A 13144-nucleotide genomic window follows, 5' to 3' on the forward strand; every position below is an offset into this window, starting at 1 on the left:
TATTCTTTTATAAGGGCAGGTGTAGGTGGTTTTGAACTTAGGCTTTGAGCTGCCTCCAGTGGATCCTCTATCTTCTGCTTTTTTGGTCCCACTGGCCTGAAACCCTGTTTATTCTACAGTCATCTCATGGTCCAACCTTAAGATGGATCATAGGAAGTAACAGAATTCAGCACCTGTGACAACCAGGTTCCCCTCCGGCCACGTTAGCATTCTGCTGCCTTCCTTCAGTGGATCAAAACCAGCTCGTGGCTTCTTAGTTTCCTGGTCACCATCCAGTACACTTACTCCTTCTCTACCTCCTGCACTGTGATATTAAACTTTCTGGGTAGCAGAGCAGAAAGTGCACGGAGGAGAGACAAAGAGGGACAGATTCCCGTCTTCACGGTTCCAGCGAAACGTACGTTTCACCGGATCTGAATCTCCTCCACGTCACTAGGGCCCCACAGGGTCCTACTGTGAGGTTAAATGGAGTTTCTATCCCACCAAAGGCACGAGCAGCGTCACATGTGCTTGCTCAACCCTTGTTAGGGTTGCTGCAGAGAAGAAAAACATGCAGAAAGAAAGCCCTAGAACTCACTGCAGACTGAGAGTGTCTCCCCAGCATCTTTCTGATGAGTTAACCGAACAGAATCAGAGACACGCTGATGACATTTCTTTGAAATACGAATAAGCTCAGAGCGAAGAGAGAAAGTGCCTGGCGAAACCTGGTTTTGCTTTTTGTCTGAACCTAGAGCATTTCCCAGTTAGTCCGGCAGGTCGTGCCAAGCCCTCAATGCCACCGGGCCCTGCCGTGGTCAGACAGAAGGCGGACCAGTCTTGAGCATAGCAGGGGTCCCAGATGTGTAGCTGCCCCTGGGCCTCTGGCTTGAGAACTGAAGTTTTGTGAAAGGAACACTCCTCACTTTGAGCAATGCAATTAACGTTATTGCCTTTGACGGAGCTCTTACCTCTCCAACCCTGCATGCCCTCAAGTGCCCACAAGCTTTCATCTCTTCAAGGAATCGGCACCTTCACTTACCTTTCATAAGATAATAATTCATTTGGAGGAAAACCAGCACTACTAGAGTTTTGCTTTTCGAAGCCGCAAGTTCAGGGTACCCTCAATTTGTAACACGGTGTCTAGTTTTCCTTTTGCATCCCAGCAACTTCAGGGTCTCAGCCAAAGAGACCTTCGCTATGTGTCCTTGACCTGTAGATGCATGTCAAAAAATGAAGCCCAATTATTTCACGCTTAGCATATCCAAGATCCCAGGAAACGTTTTTCTAGATTTTTGTTGAAATAGTCAAAGACAGCATGTACACATAGTAAGGGAAATATTTTATTATGAAAAGAGGAACATTCCATGCAGCTTTATTTATTGCATAAATAAAGATTTCCCATGAAGATTTCCCATGCACTAAATTTTATGAGTTACACTGAAATTTTCTCACTATTTTTTGGAGGTTGCCATTTGGAGTTTCCATTGGGAAATATTCTTCGTAGTTACTAACACTGTGGGTTAAACCAGTTATCTAGTGGACAGTGCATGCCTGTTTCCTACGTTGATTTCACATTAAAAAAACGCAAAACTTTTCTTGTTGACTGTTCATGCATCCAGGTTTATTACACATGTCATGTACTTTGTATTAAATAAATTTTGTGTTCTTTTGGTCAGATGTGCTTCAGTTGCCTGGGATGAATGTCAGTGATTTTGATTAAAGAGAAGAGAGAAAGCTATAGTTAGACTGGTCACTTAATTCAGATTTTTATATTTGGTTATAACTGGTATAAGGAAGACGGTGACTTAAATTGTCATTCTTGGAGATTTGAAACGGTGGCTTGATATAAACCATATGTTTCAGAGCCGGGGGTAGTGTACTTTGTGCTGGTTACTGCAGAAAACAACAGTGGAGTGAGCCGTCCAGTTTACAGAGCTGAAAGCCTGCCTGGTAAGTCTTATCTAGAATTGGAGGCTGTATTTTTGTGACTTAGATTGGGAGATTCTTTGCTTCATCAGGTCAATACAAATCTAGAATCATTAAAGAGTTCCCAAACAAGAAATTTTTAGACTTGTATGGCAAGCTGAAAGATTGAAAACTAGGAGAGATTTATCCCTTCTTTTAAAATAATTTTGATGTAGGTTATTAGCGTATTGTCTTAAATTTCGGAGTACTCATTAGAGTAAACTATGTATAAAAGACCAAAAATGTGTGTTGTCCATACAGGTTAGGGGCCTAGTCACTCGTATGGCCTGAGCAGATCCTTTGGAAGATTGTTGAAGAGACCATTGAAATATGCGTTTAGGGATGCACTGAAATGTGGGCAATACAACAGTCCTCCTTTCTAACGATCAAGTTACATTTTCCTAATTTAGGAGGTGAATGGATCAAGATTGATGGTTTTCCCATTAAGGGTCCAGGACCATTTAATGAAACCGTCACAGGTACTATTTGCTCATTCGGTTCATGTCTTCACCGAAGCACCATCTCAAAAGAGGGCCGTGCTTCTGTCACACACACATGTGCTCACAAACCTTCATCCGGTCCCCATCGCTAAACTAACACACATGCCGCACGGTTTTGGTCGATCTGCTCTGCACCGGATGGACCAGACTGCAGCCAGTCTGCAGTCTGCACTCCTCACTGCTCTTTCATGTTCTGGTGTGGGGGCATGTCTTCGTCTACATCTGGGGATGCTGTTGTGCTGTTAACAGGCAAATATGGTGGTTGAGATGGCAGTCCTGGCCCGATGAGGATATTTGCACCTCTTCTACCTGTGGATGCAGAAATGAATGGGGCCCACCAAACAGTGGCCTTGATTGGCTGACATTGCTACATCAAGGCTTTCTCTCTTTTCTTATCCATGGGCTATCTTGTGATATGTTAGATAACCTGCCTTCCATCTCAGCTCCATATTTGTATATATGTGTGTTTTATCATTTGGATGTTGATGTTGTCTGGCCATATTGTTTTACTTGTTGGGAGACGTGTTGACATTTCCTGTGTGCTTCATGAATATATTTGATTCATGGTTAAACAATAATGCAAAATGAAAGCAGTTATTTCAGAGTGTGGTTGGGTGATATCCCAAAGGCAGTGTGGCAAGGAACAGTGTTTTTAAATACATCGATCTGGTATTGTTGTTGAGAGGAAGGTGAGTATGTGGAAACCAATGACCCTAATCTGCTTCTCAGGTCAGATTTGATGGGTGTAGGCAGTTTTCAAAGTCCGCTTTAGACAAAAGGAGAGTGGAAGAACAAAGCAACCAGAAAAGGAAACTGGATTTCTAGGAAAGGTGATATGTTCTTGTTTAAATACGTTGGATGTGAGGGGATGTAGTGGCGATGTCTTATAGGTGATTGGAGATGAGGGCCTGAAAATTGGAAGAGAGAAGCAAGAGGTAGGTATGGGTTTAGGAGTCAAGCTGTAGAGGGAGAACTAAAGCAGGGAGAGTGATGAGTGGGTGAGAATTAGGGGAGACAAGAGTAGAAGCCAAGGATCAAACCTTGGAAGACATTGACAGTACAAGAGTCAAGAAGGTAGTAGTACACCTAGAAAATGTGCAAAATAGGAAAGGATGTTTATTTCAGAGGTTGTCTTCCCCTAAAGATACACGTGTAAACATTCACAGGCACACATAAACCTTTTACTGACAGATGTACTGTGCCTTGTATTTGAATTTTATACTTTGTATTTTAAATAACCATTTTATTTTTATCATCTTCCTGATAGAGTTTTCTGAATGGCAGTTTTAGAACAAGTAATTTCCTTACTTTTTCTTAAGTAGTTAATTTCTTATGCCTTCTTTAATAGAAACAGGTGTGTGTGTGAGAGTGGGTGTGTGTGTCCTTTCTGAGTAAGCACATGTGACAGAAACCCTGGGAACTGGGAACCACAGACAATCATGCCCCAGCTCACTCTTGGTTTTATGGACTGTGAGATCCTTTAACCTGTCTCTGCAGGAGCCTCTGTAGGCCCTAGTTGCCAAAGAACGCTCTGCTATAATACATAACACTGTATTTGCCATACATTATGTTAATAAAGATGCTGGAAGAAATTGCTAGCCAAAACCTTTTGCAGTATATGATACAAAGCAGAACTTAAAAAAAATGCATATACAGAATGCATAGACTTGGTTACAGTGCTCCAGAAAAGAATTACATTTCATTGTTAATGAAAAAAAAAATAATTTATGGGAAATTATCAATAAGGGATCAACATGCATCTGTACCTTTTTTAATATGGCCTAGGAAATATGCTATGCTATTTTTCTGAGGAAATTGTTAATATATGATAATCCTGTTAAACAAAAGAAGTACTATTCTGCATTCCAGGTATCTTCATGCAAAGGAAGGGATTTGTCCTAGAAACGCAGACATTAGCATCTGCACCTGGTGTGAGGCCCCAGGGGTTGGCTCTAGTGCTTTGATCAGTAATACGTCACGTTCTTCCGGTGTTTATTTGAAACCAGAGGAAAATCCGTTCTTTTATTCTGCTGGAAACAGTGGTTTCAGTTCAGATTTCAGAAGGCCTCCTTTGCTGGCTGGAATCTATCTTCACCTCATGGTCTTTACTTAAAAACAGGACTTTAATTATTTAATTCATTCGTTCAGGGCCTGCGGCTTTCCAGGCAGAGTTCTGGGTGCAAAGGACGCCACAGTGAATAAGATAGACAAGGGCCTTAATGGCCTTAACGAAGACTGCGTTCTAGTGGGAAAGAAAGACAGTAAACCTATAAGCAAAAAGTAACGCATACAACCTGTATGAGTTTGGTAGGGATGCCATAACAAAATATCGCTGACTGGTTACCTTAAACAATAGATATTTATCTTCTCACAGTTCTAGAGTCTGGAAGTCCAAGATCAAGGTGTCAGCAGATTTGATTTCTCCTCACATGTCAGCGGATTTGTCTCTCTTTGGCTTATCTTCCCTCTGTGGGCATGCATCCTGGGTATCTTTGTCCAAATTTTTGCTCCTTCTAAGGACACCCATCAGATGGGATCAGGGCCACCTGAGTAATAACCTCATTTTAACTTGATCACTTCTTAATAGGCCCAGTCTCCAAACACAGTCACATTCTGAGGTAACTAGGGTTTAGGTCTTAAACATAAAAATTTGGGGGGTGGGGAGACACAAAATTTAGCCCGTAGCATAATCATAAATTCTTTGAAAAACCAGCAGCGCTGTGAAATAGGACAAGCAGGGTGGCGGAGCCTGGGGGGTGCCAGTAAGATGGCTGAGAGCCTATGAGGACTGTCTGAGAAGCCACAAGAGGGGAGGAAAAGCGTGCAGGGAGTCCTGGAGGTGGGCTGGACCTGAGTGGTTCTCAGATGGTCACTCAAGCAAATGTGGACACTCTCAGGACTCAGAAAATGATAGGACCAAGCAAAACTGCAACTCTAGGGCAGAAGTTTAGACTTCCTCTTCGGGTAGCTCATCGCATATCTTTTTGTTAGAAAGTGTTCTTAGTATGTAAATGTGAAATCTCTCCTGTTGAGTTGTAAACCCACCTGCCTTTGCTTTGTCCCAGGGAAGAGATGCTGCAAGTCCCTTCACTTATTGGAATCCTATTATTTAGTTTTCCTGCAGACTTTTCTGAAGTTGTTTTAGCTTTTTTCCTGTGACGGGATCTGGGTAATCTGCTCTGTGCAGAACCAGGCACTGGGAGTCAGAATGAGGACCACGGTCCAGGATGAGGACCACGGTCCACCTCTGCTTCCAGCCAGCCCGGGGCCTCAGAGGACAATTCATCTGCTCTCACTAGCTCTTCAGCTGGGAAATTTTAGCTCTCAGTAGGATCACATGTATTTTTAATAACGTTATGGTTTTCTAACAACCTAGTCCTTTGTGCTTTCCTTAAGCTATGGTGCCCAAACTAGACATAAAATAGAAGTCATATTGATGCCTCATATTTTCTTTACATTATACTTAGTTCATGAAGCTTACCTTTTTTTTTTTTTTTTACAGTTAAATTATAGCTCAGAGTCAAGTTCAGCACAGAGTTCACAATTCTCTTAGGCCATTTCCAACCAACACTGGCATGATACCTGTGGTCCAGCCATTACTTTCCTCATCACAGTCACCCCCGATCCCCAGGTTGCTCCCTGAATCCAGATAGCTTGAGGGCACTTAGCTTATCGTGCGCCTTGCCACACCTATGTCCTGGACTGCATCCACCTCCGTGACAATGGTCCCTTTGATAGTCTCACTCCTGTCACTGAAGATGAAGTTGCTCCCCTCCACAATCTAGAGTCATGAAATTCCCCATCATCTCACTTCTTCAGTGCCCTCATGTCAGAAGCTTGTTTCAGATCCAATCAGGCTTTGGGTCTGTAGACCCTTCCCCTTTCCAGAGTCCAGAAGCCGTCTCCTGGCTCCTTTCTTGCTTAGTTTATCTGGGTCCCCAGCATTTCAGCCGCACTCGTGTCAGCATGGCCATATGCCAGACACCCCCTCCCCCCAGCTCTCTGGTTTTCCCTCCTGCGTGCTAACTGCTGAGCCTTGTGGGAGAAATAAAGAGCTAAGCTGGTATGCATTGTGACAGCTTCTTATAGCTGGTTTTCTAACTTCATCTGGGCCCTCGGCTCTGCTCGGCAATGATTTGTCCTTACTCAGTTTCCTTTCTTTCTCTCACAGTGGCTAGTCCAAAATTTGGCCACTTTCTTCAGGCTCCTTACCCCACCTGCCTTCCTATCACTTCTAGCAAGTAACCTTGTTTCCTGCCTCCCTGGGAAGTAAAGGTCATCAGGGTGACATCTCTTGTCTTCCCCCTCTTGACTTCTAAGCCTTCACGGCTCCCTTCCCTCCTCCTGGCTCTGAGGAAAGTTTGCTGTTCTCTTTCAGGCTGACTTGAGACACGGAAAGCTTCTTTGCAAGCGTGGTTAGACCCGAGGGCTGTTCTGGGGTCGGATTCAACTTTGGAGCCTCCCCTCCCCCATAGGAGCTGGCTCAAAAGCTGATTGGAACAGGTGTCAAATTATTTGACGCTGAAACAGTGAAACTATGAAACCCCGAAAACCAAAGCTTGGCCTCTTCCCTTTCTTCCCTGGCACTCCTTTCATAGGAAATGTCTGTGGACATATCAGGAGGGCATGCCCCGAGCATGCGTTTTGGTCTTTTCTATCAGTAGTTCATCAAAATGAGCACCCATCTCCAGGTGCATTTTCTTGCTAGTTTGTTTATATAGATGTGACTGATGTGGAATTTGAAAATTCTAACCCATTGTCTTGAGATGGGCTCCTTCCCTAATCTCTTAACTTAGAGCATAATTAACCCATCAAACCGTAATCGTCTCCACTGCACTGTTGCAGCCCAGACTCAGGCTCAGCCAACAGTGAGAGCTGACCTTCTGAGCCCCTCAGACATACAATGATGGGGCTCCCCAGGAAGGCTCCAGGCTCTGTTCTAAGAAGCTTCTCAGGTTCTAAGCTTCCTTCTAAGGTTCTAGGGTTCCTTTCAGCTTTGAAATGTCATGAATTAATGACACTAAGGCACTTTGAATGAGTGATCCTAAGCTCTGCAAGCAGTTGGGAAGCATTCCTGAGAAATGGCTGTTTCCCTTAGTCTCCACCCTACTTGGAGTGTCTTAGGTCAGCAAATCCAGGAAGCGTATTAGCCAAGGAAGAAACACTGAATTATAGTTTCTGGGTGTTGGGGTGGTGACTGAATGCACAAGGGTGCCCAGGATAAAGAACTGTCTCCAGTGATACGCTGGAAGTGGCGCCCTCCCCTTCTCTGGCTGCAAACGGCAGGCGTTCTGCCAAGTGAGCCAAGGAGACGGTCGTGGTAACTCACTTAAACTGATGTGTGTGTGTATGACTCTGGGAGAGAGTAGCCTGGGTGGTGCAGCAATTGGCGAACCACAGACAGCACTGCCGCCCTGGGCAGTCGTCAGATAATCCTGGAGCCAGATCCCGGGGCTGCGGAGCGTTGGACTTGAGCTTTAAGTGTAGCCCAGTTCAAACTTTTTAATTATGAATCAAAGACTGTCCTCTTTGCACGCACTGGTTTCAATTTAACAATTCTTTGGCCCACAGGGAATTAATACTGTCTGTGACATTATATTTTCAGTAGCTCTCTCATGCAATTATTAGTGTTTTTTTAAGTGTGCAATGCACAGGGCAGACCTGGTTTGTGGTTCCTGGTCTGGGTGGTGAGCTCTTCTGGGGCAGGGCAAAATGATTTACTCATCTTTGTATCTCCAGAGCCTGGGCCAAGCGCACAGTATGTGCTCAAGACACGTTTGTCGAGTGAAGTGAATTTGGAGGCTGCGTCTTCTCCACACCTGTGCTCTGGAGGACGTGCAGTGTGTCAGGAGGTCGGGCACCCCCGTCCCGTTTAGCTGCTGGCTCTGGGGCTGGCCCCGGGCAGGCCACTTTGCCGTCACTTTGCGGTGCTGTCATTAGTCAGAGATCCTAGTTCTTTGCCCCCCCCCCCCCCCCCCCCCCGTTTCTTGGCGGGGCCTGGGGGAAGGATGGCGTTGAATGCATTTGGAGATTGGAGTTCCTCAGGGCTGGCTGCTCTGTGAAGACACAGTCAGATCCACCTGCTGCGGGGTTACCTCTCTCCACGTTCATCCTGGGGCTCAGGCCTCTATGTGAGGGCCTGTTTCAAAGCCGCCTCTCACATCAGAATGGTTAGACTTCACCAACCTTAGAGGTTGTTCTTTAATCATAAAAAGTAGGCAGTAGAGGCTTGTGTGCAGAGCTGTTGAACGTCATTTAGCCAGACGTTCTTGGGTGGGAACTCGGGAGTCTCAGCCCAAACAAGAATGCCATGGGAAGGACTCAGCGCCGGCCAGCTGCCCGGAAGAGGCAGCAGTGGTGAGCAGCCTTCCAGGACAGCAGGGCTGAAACCCACATTTTGCGGTGTTTCATCTCCATGTCTACACTGATGAGTGTCAATATCTGTGCACAGATTTTCCCTTCAGTGAACTGTTAGGAAACGAGCGACTGTGAGCGAGGCCCTTCCCCCCATGGACGGGCGCGTATTTCAGAGGCTCGTGAGTGGCTGCTTCGAGTGGGTGGGGCAGGGGCTGTGGACAGCTGGGGAGATGAACTGTCCCCACTGTCCCCACGTGTGTGGCCTTGAATGGAATGTCGGCCGTCCTTGCCGTCAAGTCTTAGAGGAACCTGCAGTAGTTAATAAACCTACCGGCCCGATAAGGCCAGCGTCTTGGGGGCTAGATGCCACTTTCTGACTGCGTATCTGTCACCGGCTTTTCTTTCGACGTCTGAGTGAAAAAGAGGGTGGGAGGGGCAGTGACATCACTGAAGAGGGTTGCAGCTTCTCATACAGGCTCCCTGCAAAGGAAGCTGTCAGTCCTGAAGGAAAGCACTTTCTTATCTCAGTTGTCAACCTATTCATATATTGTAACGGGATCTTTCATTTGCATGTTGGAGAGTGCTAAAAATTGAAATAATGAATAGGAAAAAGGTCTTTCACACCCAGGAAACAACTGCATTGCTGAGTATCCTACTCCCAAATGAAACAAATGCAGAAGAGCTTTAGACTAAAACAAACCAAACCAGAAAAAAGCTTTGAATAATTTTTCTTAGAATTTTTAACACCCCTGCCTCTTAGCTTACATTGACCAGCAGGCTCTGTGTCCTCTGTGAGGTGAGGAAATGCTAGATGTCCACATTTCAGCCGTTAAGGAGCTCAGGAGAGGATGATTGCCTCCTTTGCTTTCTGTGGCCCTCTTGAGTCCTCAGGAAGTGTGGCTGAGAACTGAAGCACCACCAGATGGGCCCAGCAGATGCTTCTAATGATGTGTTTTCACATCCCTCGTGGAGGAAGCTTTGCAGCGGGTCACCTGCAGGAGGTCCCCGTCCTTCCTTCCACCCTGAGTCAGGTGAGGCTGGGCCAGGGATGGGGAGTGAGTGAGCTGGGCCCAGGCAGGTGGCTGAGCACGTCGGCAACTGTGTCACTGTTCCAGGCTTGTAGTTGAGCCACTGCCCTGAGTAGGACACAGAGACCTTAGCTCTGCCTTCGTGGTGGTGGAGAAAAATTATTGGTTTAACGTAGGGAGAGACGCCCCTCAAAGGGCTTATGATCTGTAAGACTGAGGGATGTGTCCATGCAAACAGTTATAGGACTGCTGATTTCTTGTTCTGGTCGTAGAGCACGGCTTCGTCGCCAACTTGTGCAGGGTTTGCCTGTGTCGTTAATGTCCTGCTGGCTGCCATCATGGGGCGACCTGGCCTTTGCAGCCTCAGTCCTGTGCGGTGACATTGATGGTGTAATTTTCACTGATATTCATAGCACCACTGGGGTCAGAGTCAGCCACTGATTGGCATTTTTGGATGACATCCTGAAGCTGCTGACGTACTGGTCATTCTTGGGGCTTCTCAAACTGGGTTCTCAGAACTCGGGAGAACGTGGCACTGCCAGGAGTCCAGGAAGGCATGAGGTAAACGACGCAGATCCGACGGCTAGTGGTTTCTTGATGGCCGGTTATTTAAAATGTTATTTTTGACTTTAAAACAGACACCAAAATATTATAGAGTAGTCTATAAAATTCAAATGCAATTTTGGGATAAAACCGAGATTGGGGCTGAATTGCCACGCTCCAGGCTTCTGGGGGTTGAGCTCATTTTCTCTGCTGTTACATAAACCTTGGTGAAGCATCTGAGGAGCTCTGTTCAGTGGTAAAGTGAGCCAGCACTTTTGTGAAACAAACAGCCGAACAAAACAACATGGTTGGAGTGGAGCGGTCCCGGGTTGGCTGAAGCATTTGCTTTGTTTCTGAGACAGTCCTGCTGGATTTTGTGGACCCCACTGGCCTGTGGGGTTGGCCTCTAACTGCACCGTCCCTTTCTATACCCGATGTTGAGTAGGATTCCCTGTGGCTTCCTCATCTGGGGACAGCCTGGCTGTCCCCGCGTGGTCCTAGGAAGCAGGAAAGAGGAGTCTCTGTGAAACCTGGACGGGGGGCGGCAGAAATCTTAAACCGAGGGCACTTGGGTTTGTCTGTATTGAAAGTTAGTTTTAAATGCTTTATAAAAGGCTTCCCCAATCCTTAACATGATTCGTAATTGACATTGATCAGCTCGGGGGAGATCAAGGTTTTTTGGTTTTTTTTTTTTTTTCTTTCAAGACCTTCTCTCTTCTCCCAACCCCTCAAAAAGCAGCAGCGATGGACTGACTCCAGACGATGGTTTAGGGGTGCTGCTCTGGTGTCTCTGAAGGACGCTGAGATGCGTGCCTGTCAACACGCATTCTCCCCTTGGTGTCCACAGTGCCTCCCGGAATGAGTCAGGCAGCCAGGCCACTGGGGTAGCTGACCAAGTACTTGGCTTTTCGTCAGATGGTCGCTCCTCAGAGACGGAAACACGGATGAATGTAAGGGGACTAGTGTGATGAGTGGATCCTGACGGAACAGATGGACCCAACTTCCCTGAAGAGCAGCCAGGCCCTTGGGAAGGAGCTTGGCTGGCATCTTCTGAAGCAGGGGTACCCACGGCATGAAAGTCTTAGGTGGTGATGCCTGCCTCTGCAGACCCGTCCTTCACCAGAGGTGTCTGAGAAGCACCAAGGGGGCCCTCGTCCCGGACGGGCGCCACGCTTATGCCACAGCGTGCTGCTGGCGACGCCAGCCCTGCAGCCGCCGTGAGTTTCGGAATAACAGTGCAGGGAGCCAGGGCAACAACTCCGACAGACCTGGGCTCCGATGCCAGCTTAGTGCCTCTTGCTGCCCGGCTTCAAGATTCTCCCTTAACCTTCCTGAGCCTCGCTTTTATTGTCTGTCAGTGGGGTGTTTATTGGGTTATTGTGAGGGTGCTTGTCAAATGACTTACGTCGTAGGGATCCGATAGATTAGGAAGGTTGGTGATGCCCTGACAGACGCTATTCCAAAATGAAGCCACGAGATTTCCTTTCTCCTTGTTAAACAGCTGGGCCTGTCCGAATAGACAACAAGTCGGTACGTCGTTCAATGTACTGAGGTCCTGCAGAGCTTTGGGACTCATCAGAGGTGTTGCAGGAGGATTATGTCAGAATTCAGCCAGGAAGAAGGAGCCCTTGGCAGACAGAGGCTGTGAGGTGTTGCTGACCCGCCCCCGTGTCGGGGGGGGCAGGGGACCCAGACTCACATTGAGGGCAGCAAAGCACGTGTCTCTCTCCTCCGGCTGAGACAGCTCATGCCACCCCCTCTAACGCATCTTCCCTCCCCCTCTCCTGCCCCCTCTCCACTTCCTAATCATGCTTATTCATCAAAAGCACATACAAGCTCTGGAATCTCACCCAGACAGATAGACGTGGGGGGGGGGGGTGTTTTCACAAGCCCTCAGGTGTTCTGATGCACAATGCAGCCTGAGGACGGCGCCTCGCGGCCGGAATCCTGCCCACCCTCCGACCAGTGTCTCTGGTGGCCTTGAGGTCTGCTGCTTGGGGAGGCCGGGGAGGCTGCCTGGGGCAGAGGCTGGGCAAGTGGAAGGCCAGTGGGCACCCCGGCATGAGGATAAGGGCCATCTTCTCAAAGCTTGGAGGTCAGCACAGTGGGAGTCAGGTTGGTCCGTAAGTGGGACAGACCACTTACTCTGCGAAGCTCTAGACTGAGTGATCCCTCACATTCTCCTGGAAAACGAGAATGTCCTGCTAGCTGAGACCAGGCTGGGGAAAGCGGTCCCAGACAGCGGTGGCCGTGTACTTTTATGCCAACGAAGAGGAGGCATCTGCTCAGAGTGATTGGTAACTGAGATGCTGATGAGGGCAATGAACAGTGCTTTCTATTTATGGTGCAAAAAAGTCACCTGGATGGAGACAGCCTCATATTTTAGAGGCTTTGGCAGTAAGTCCGTCTCTTTTGCTCACGTCTGGTTCTTTGGAACCCATTTTTTTAGTGCCCACTGTGTGTCAGGCATCACGAAAGGCTTTGTGATACACCCACAGCTCACTTTCCGGAAGGAGCCACCCACCCATCCACTGAATCTGATAAATGGGCGATTTCATTTTTATCGCGACCACAAACACAACAGGCACTGTGTGCTTGATAGATGCCAGTACGATGTGAAATGCTTTACGTGGACTCGATTACAAAACCCAGTGTGCTGGACACTAGTTTACAGAGGGGGAAATTGAGGTTCGGGGAGGATTCTCAAAATCACACAGGCAGTGAGAGGTACACTCAGATTCAGACCCCTACTTCTGAGCCTGTGGAAGCCCA

General features: G+C 47.3%; 1 protein-coding gene across 3 annotated transcripts in view; it reads left to right on the top strand.

Moving 5' to 3' along the window:
- FNDC1 (fibronectin type III domain containing 1) overlaps positions 1 to 13144 on the top strand; it is a 114195-nt gene that overhangs the window by 43985 nt on the left and 57066 nt on the right. The window contains exons 3-4 of one of the 3 annotated variants that reach the window (XM_030853027.2): positions 1843 to 1929; positions 2355 to 2423. The exons of the other annotated variants lie outside the window; for them this stretch is intronic. Of the exons in view, the coding sequence (XP_030708887.2) occupies positions 1843 to 1929; positions 2355 to 2423 (156 nt within the window). The remainder of the gene's footprint in view (positions 1 to 1842; positions 1930 to 2354; positions 2424 to 13144) is intronic. 3 annotated transcript variants of the gene reach the window in all.

This window comes from Globicephala melas, chromosome 14 (genome assembly GCF_963455315.2).
Source record: "Globicephala melas chromosome 14, mGloMel1.2, whole genome shotgun sequence".
NCBI classification, from domain to species: Eukaryota; Metazoa; Chordata; class Mammalia; order Artiodactyla; family Delphinidae; genus Globicephala; species Globicephala melas.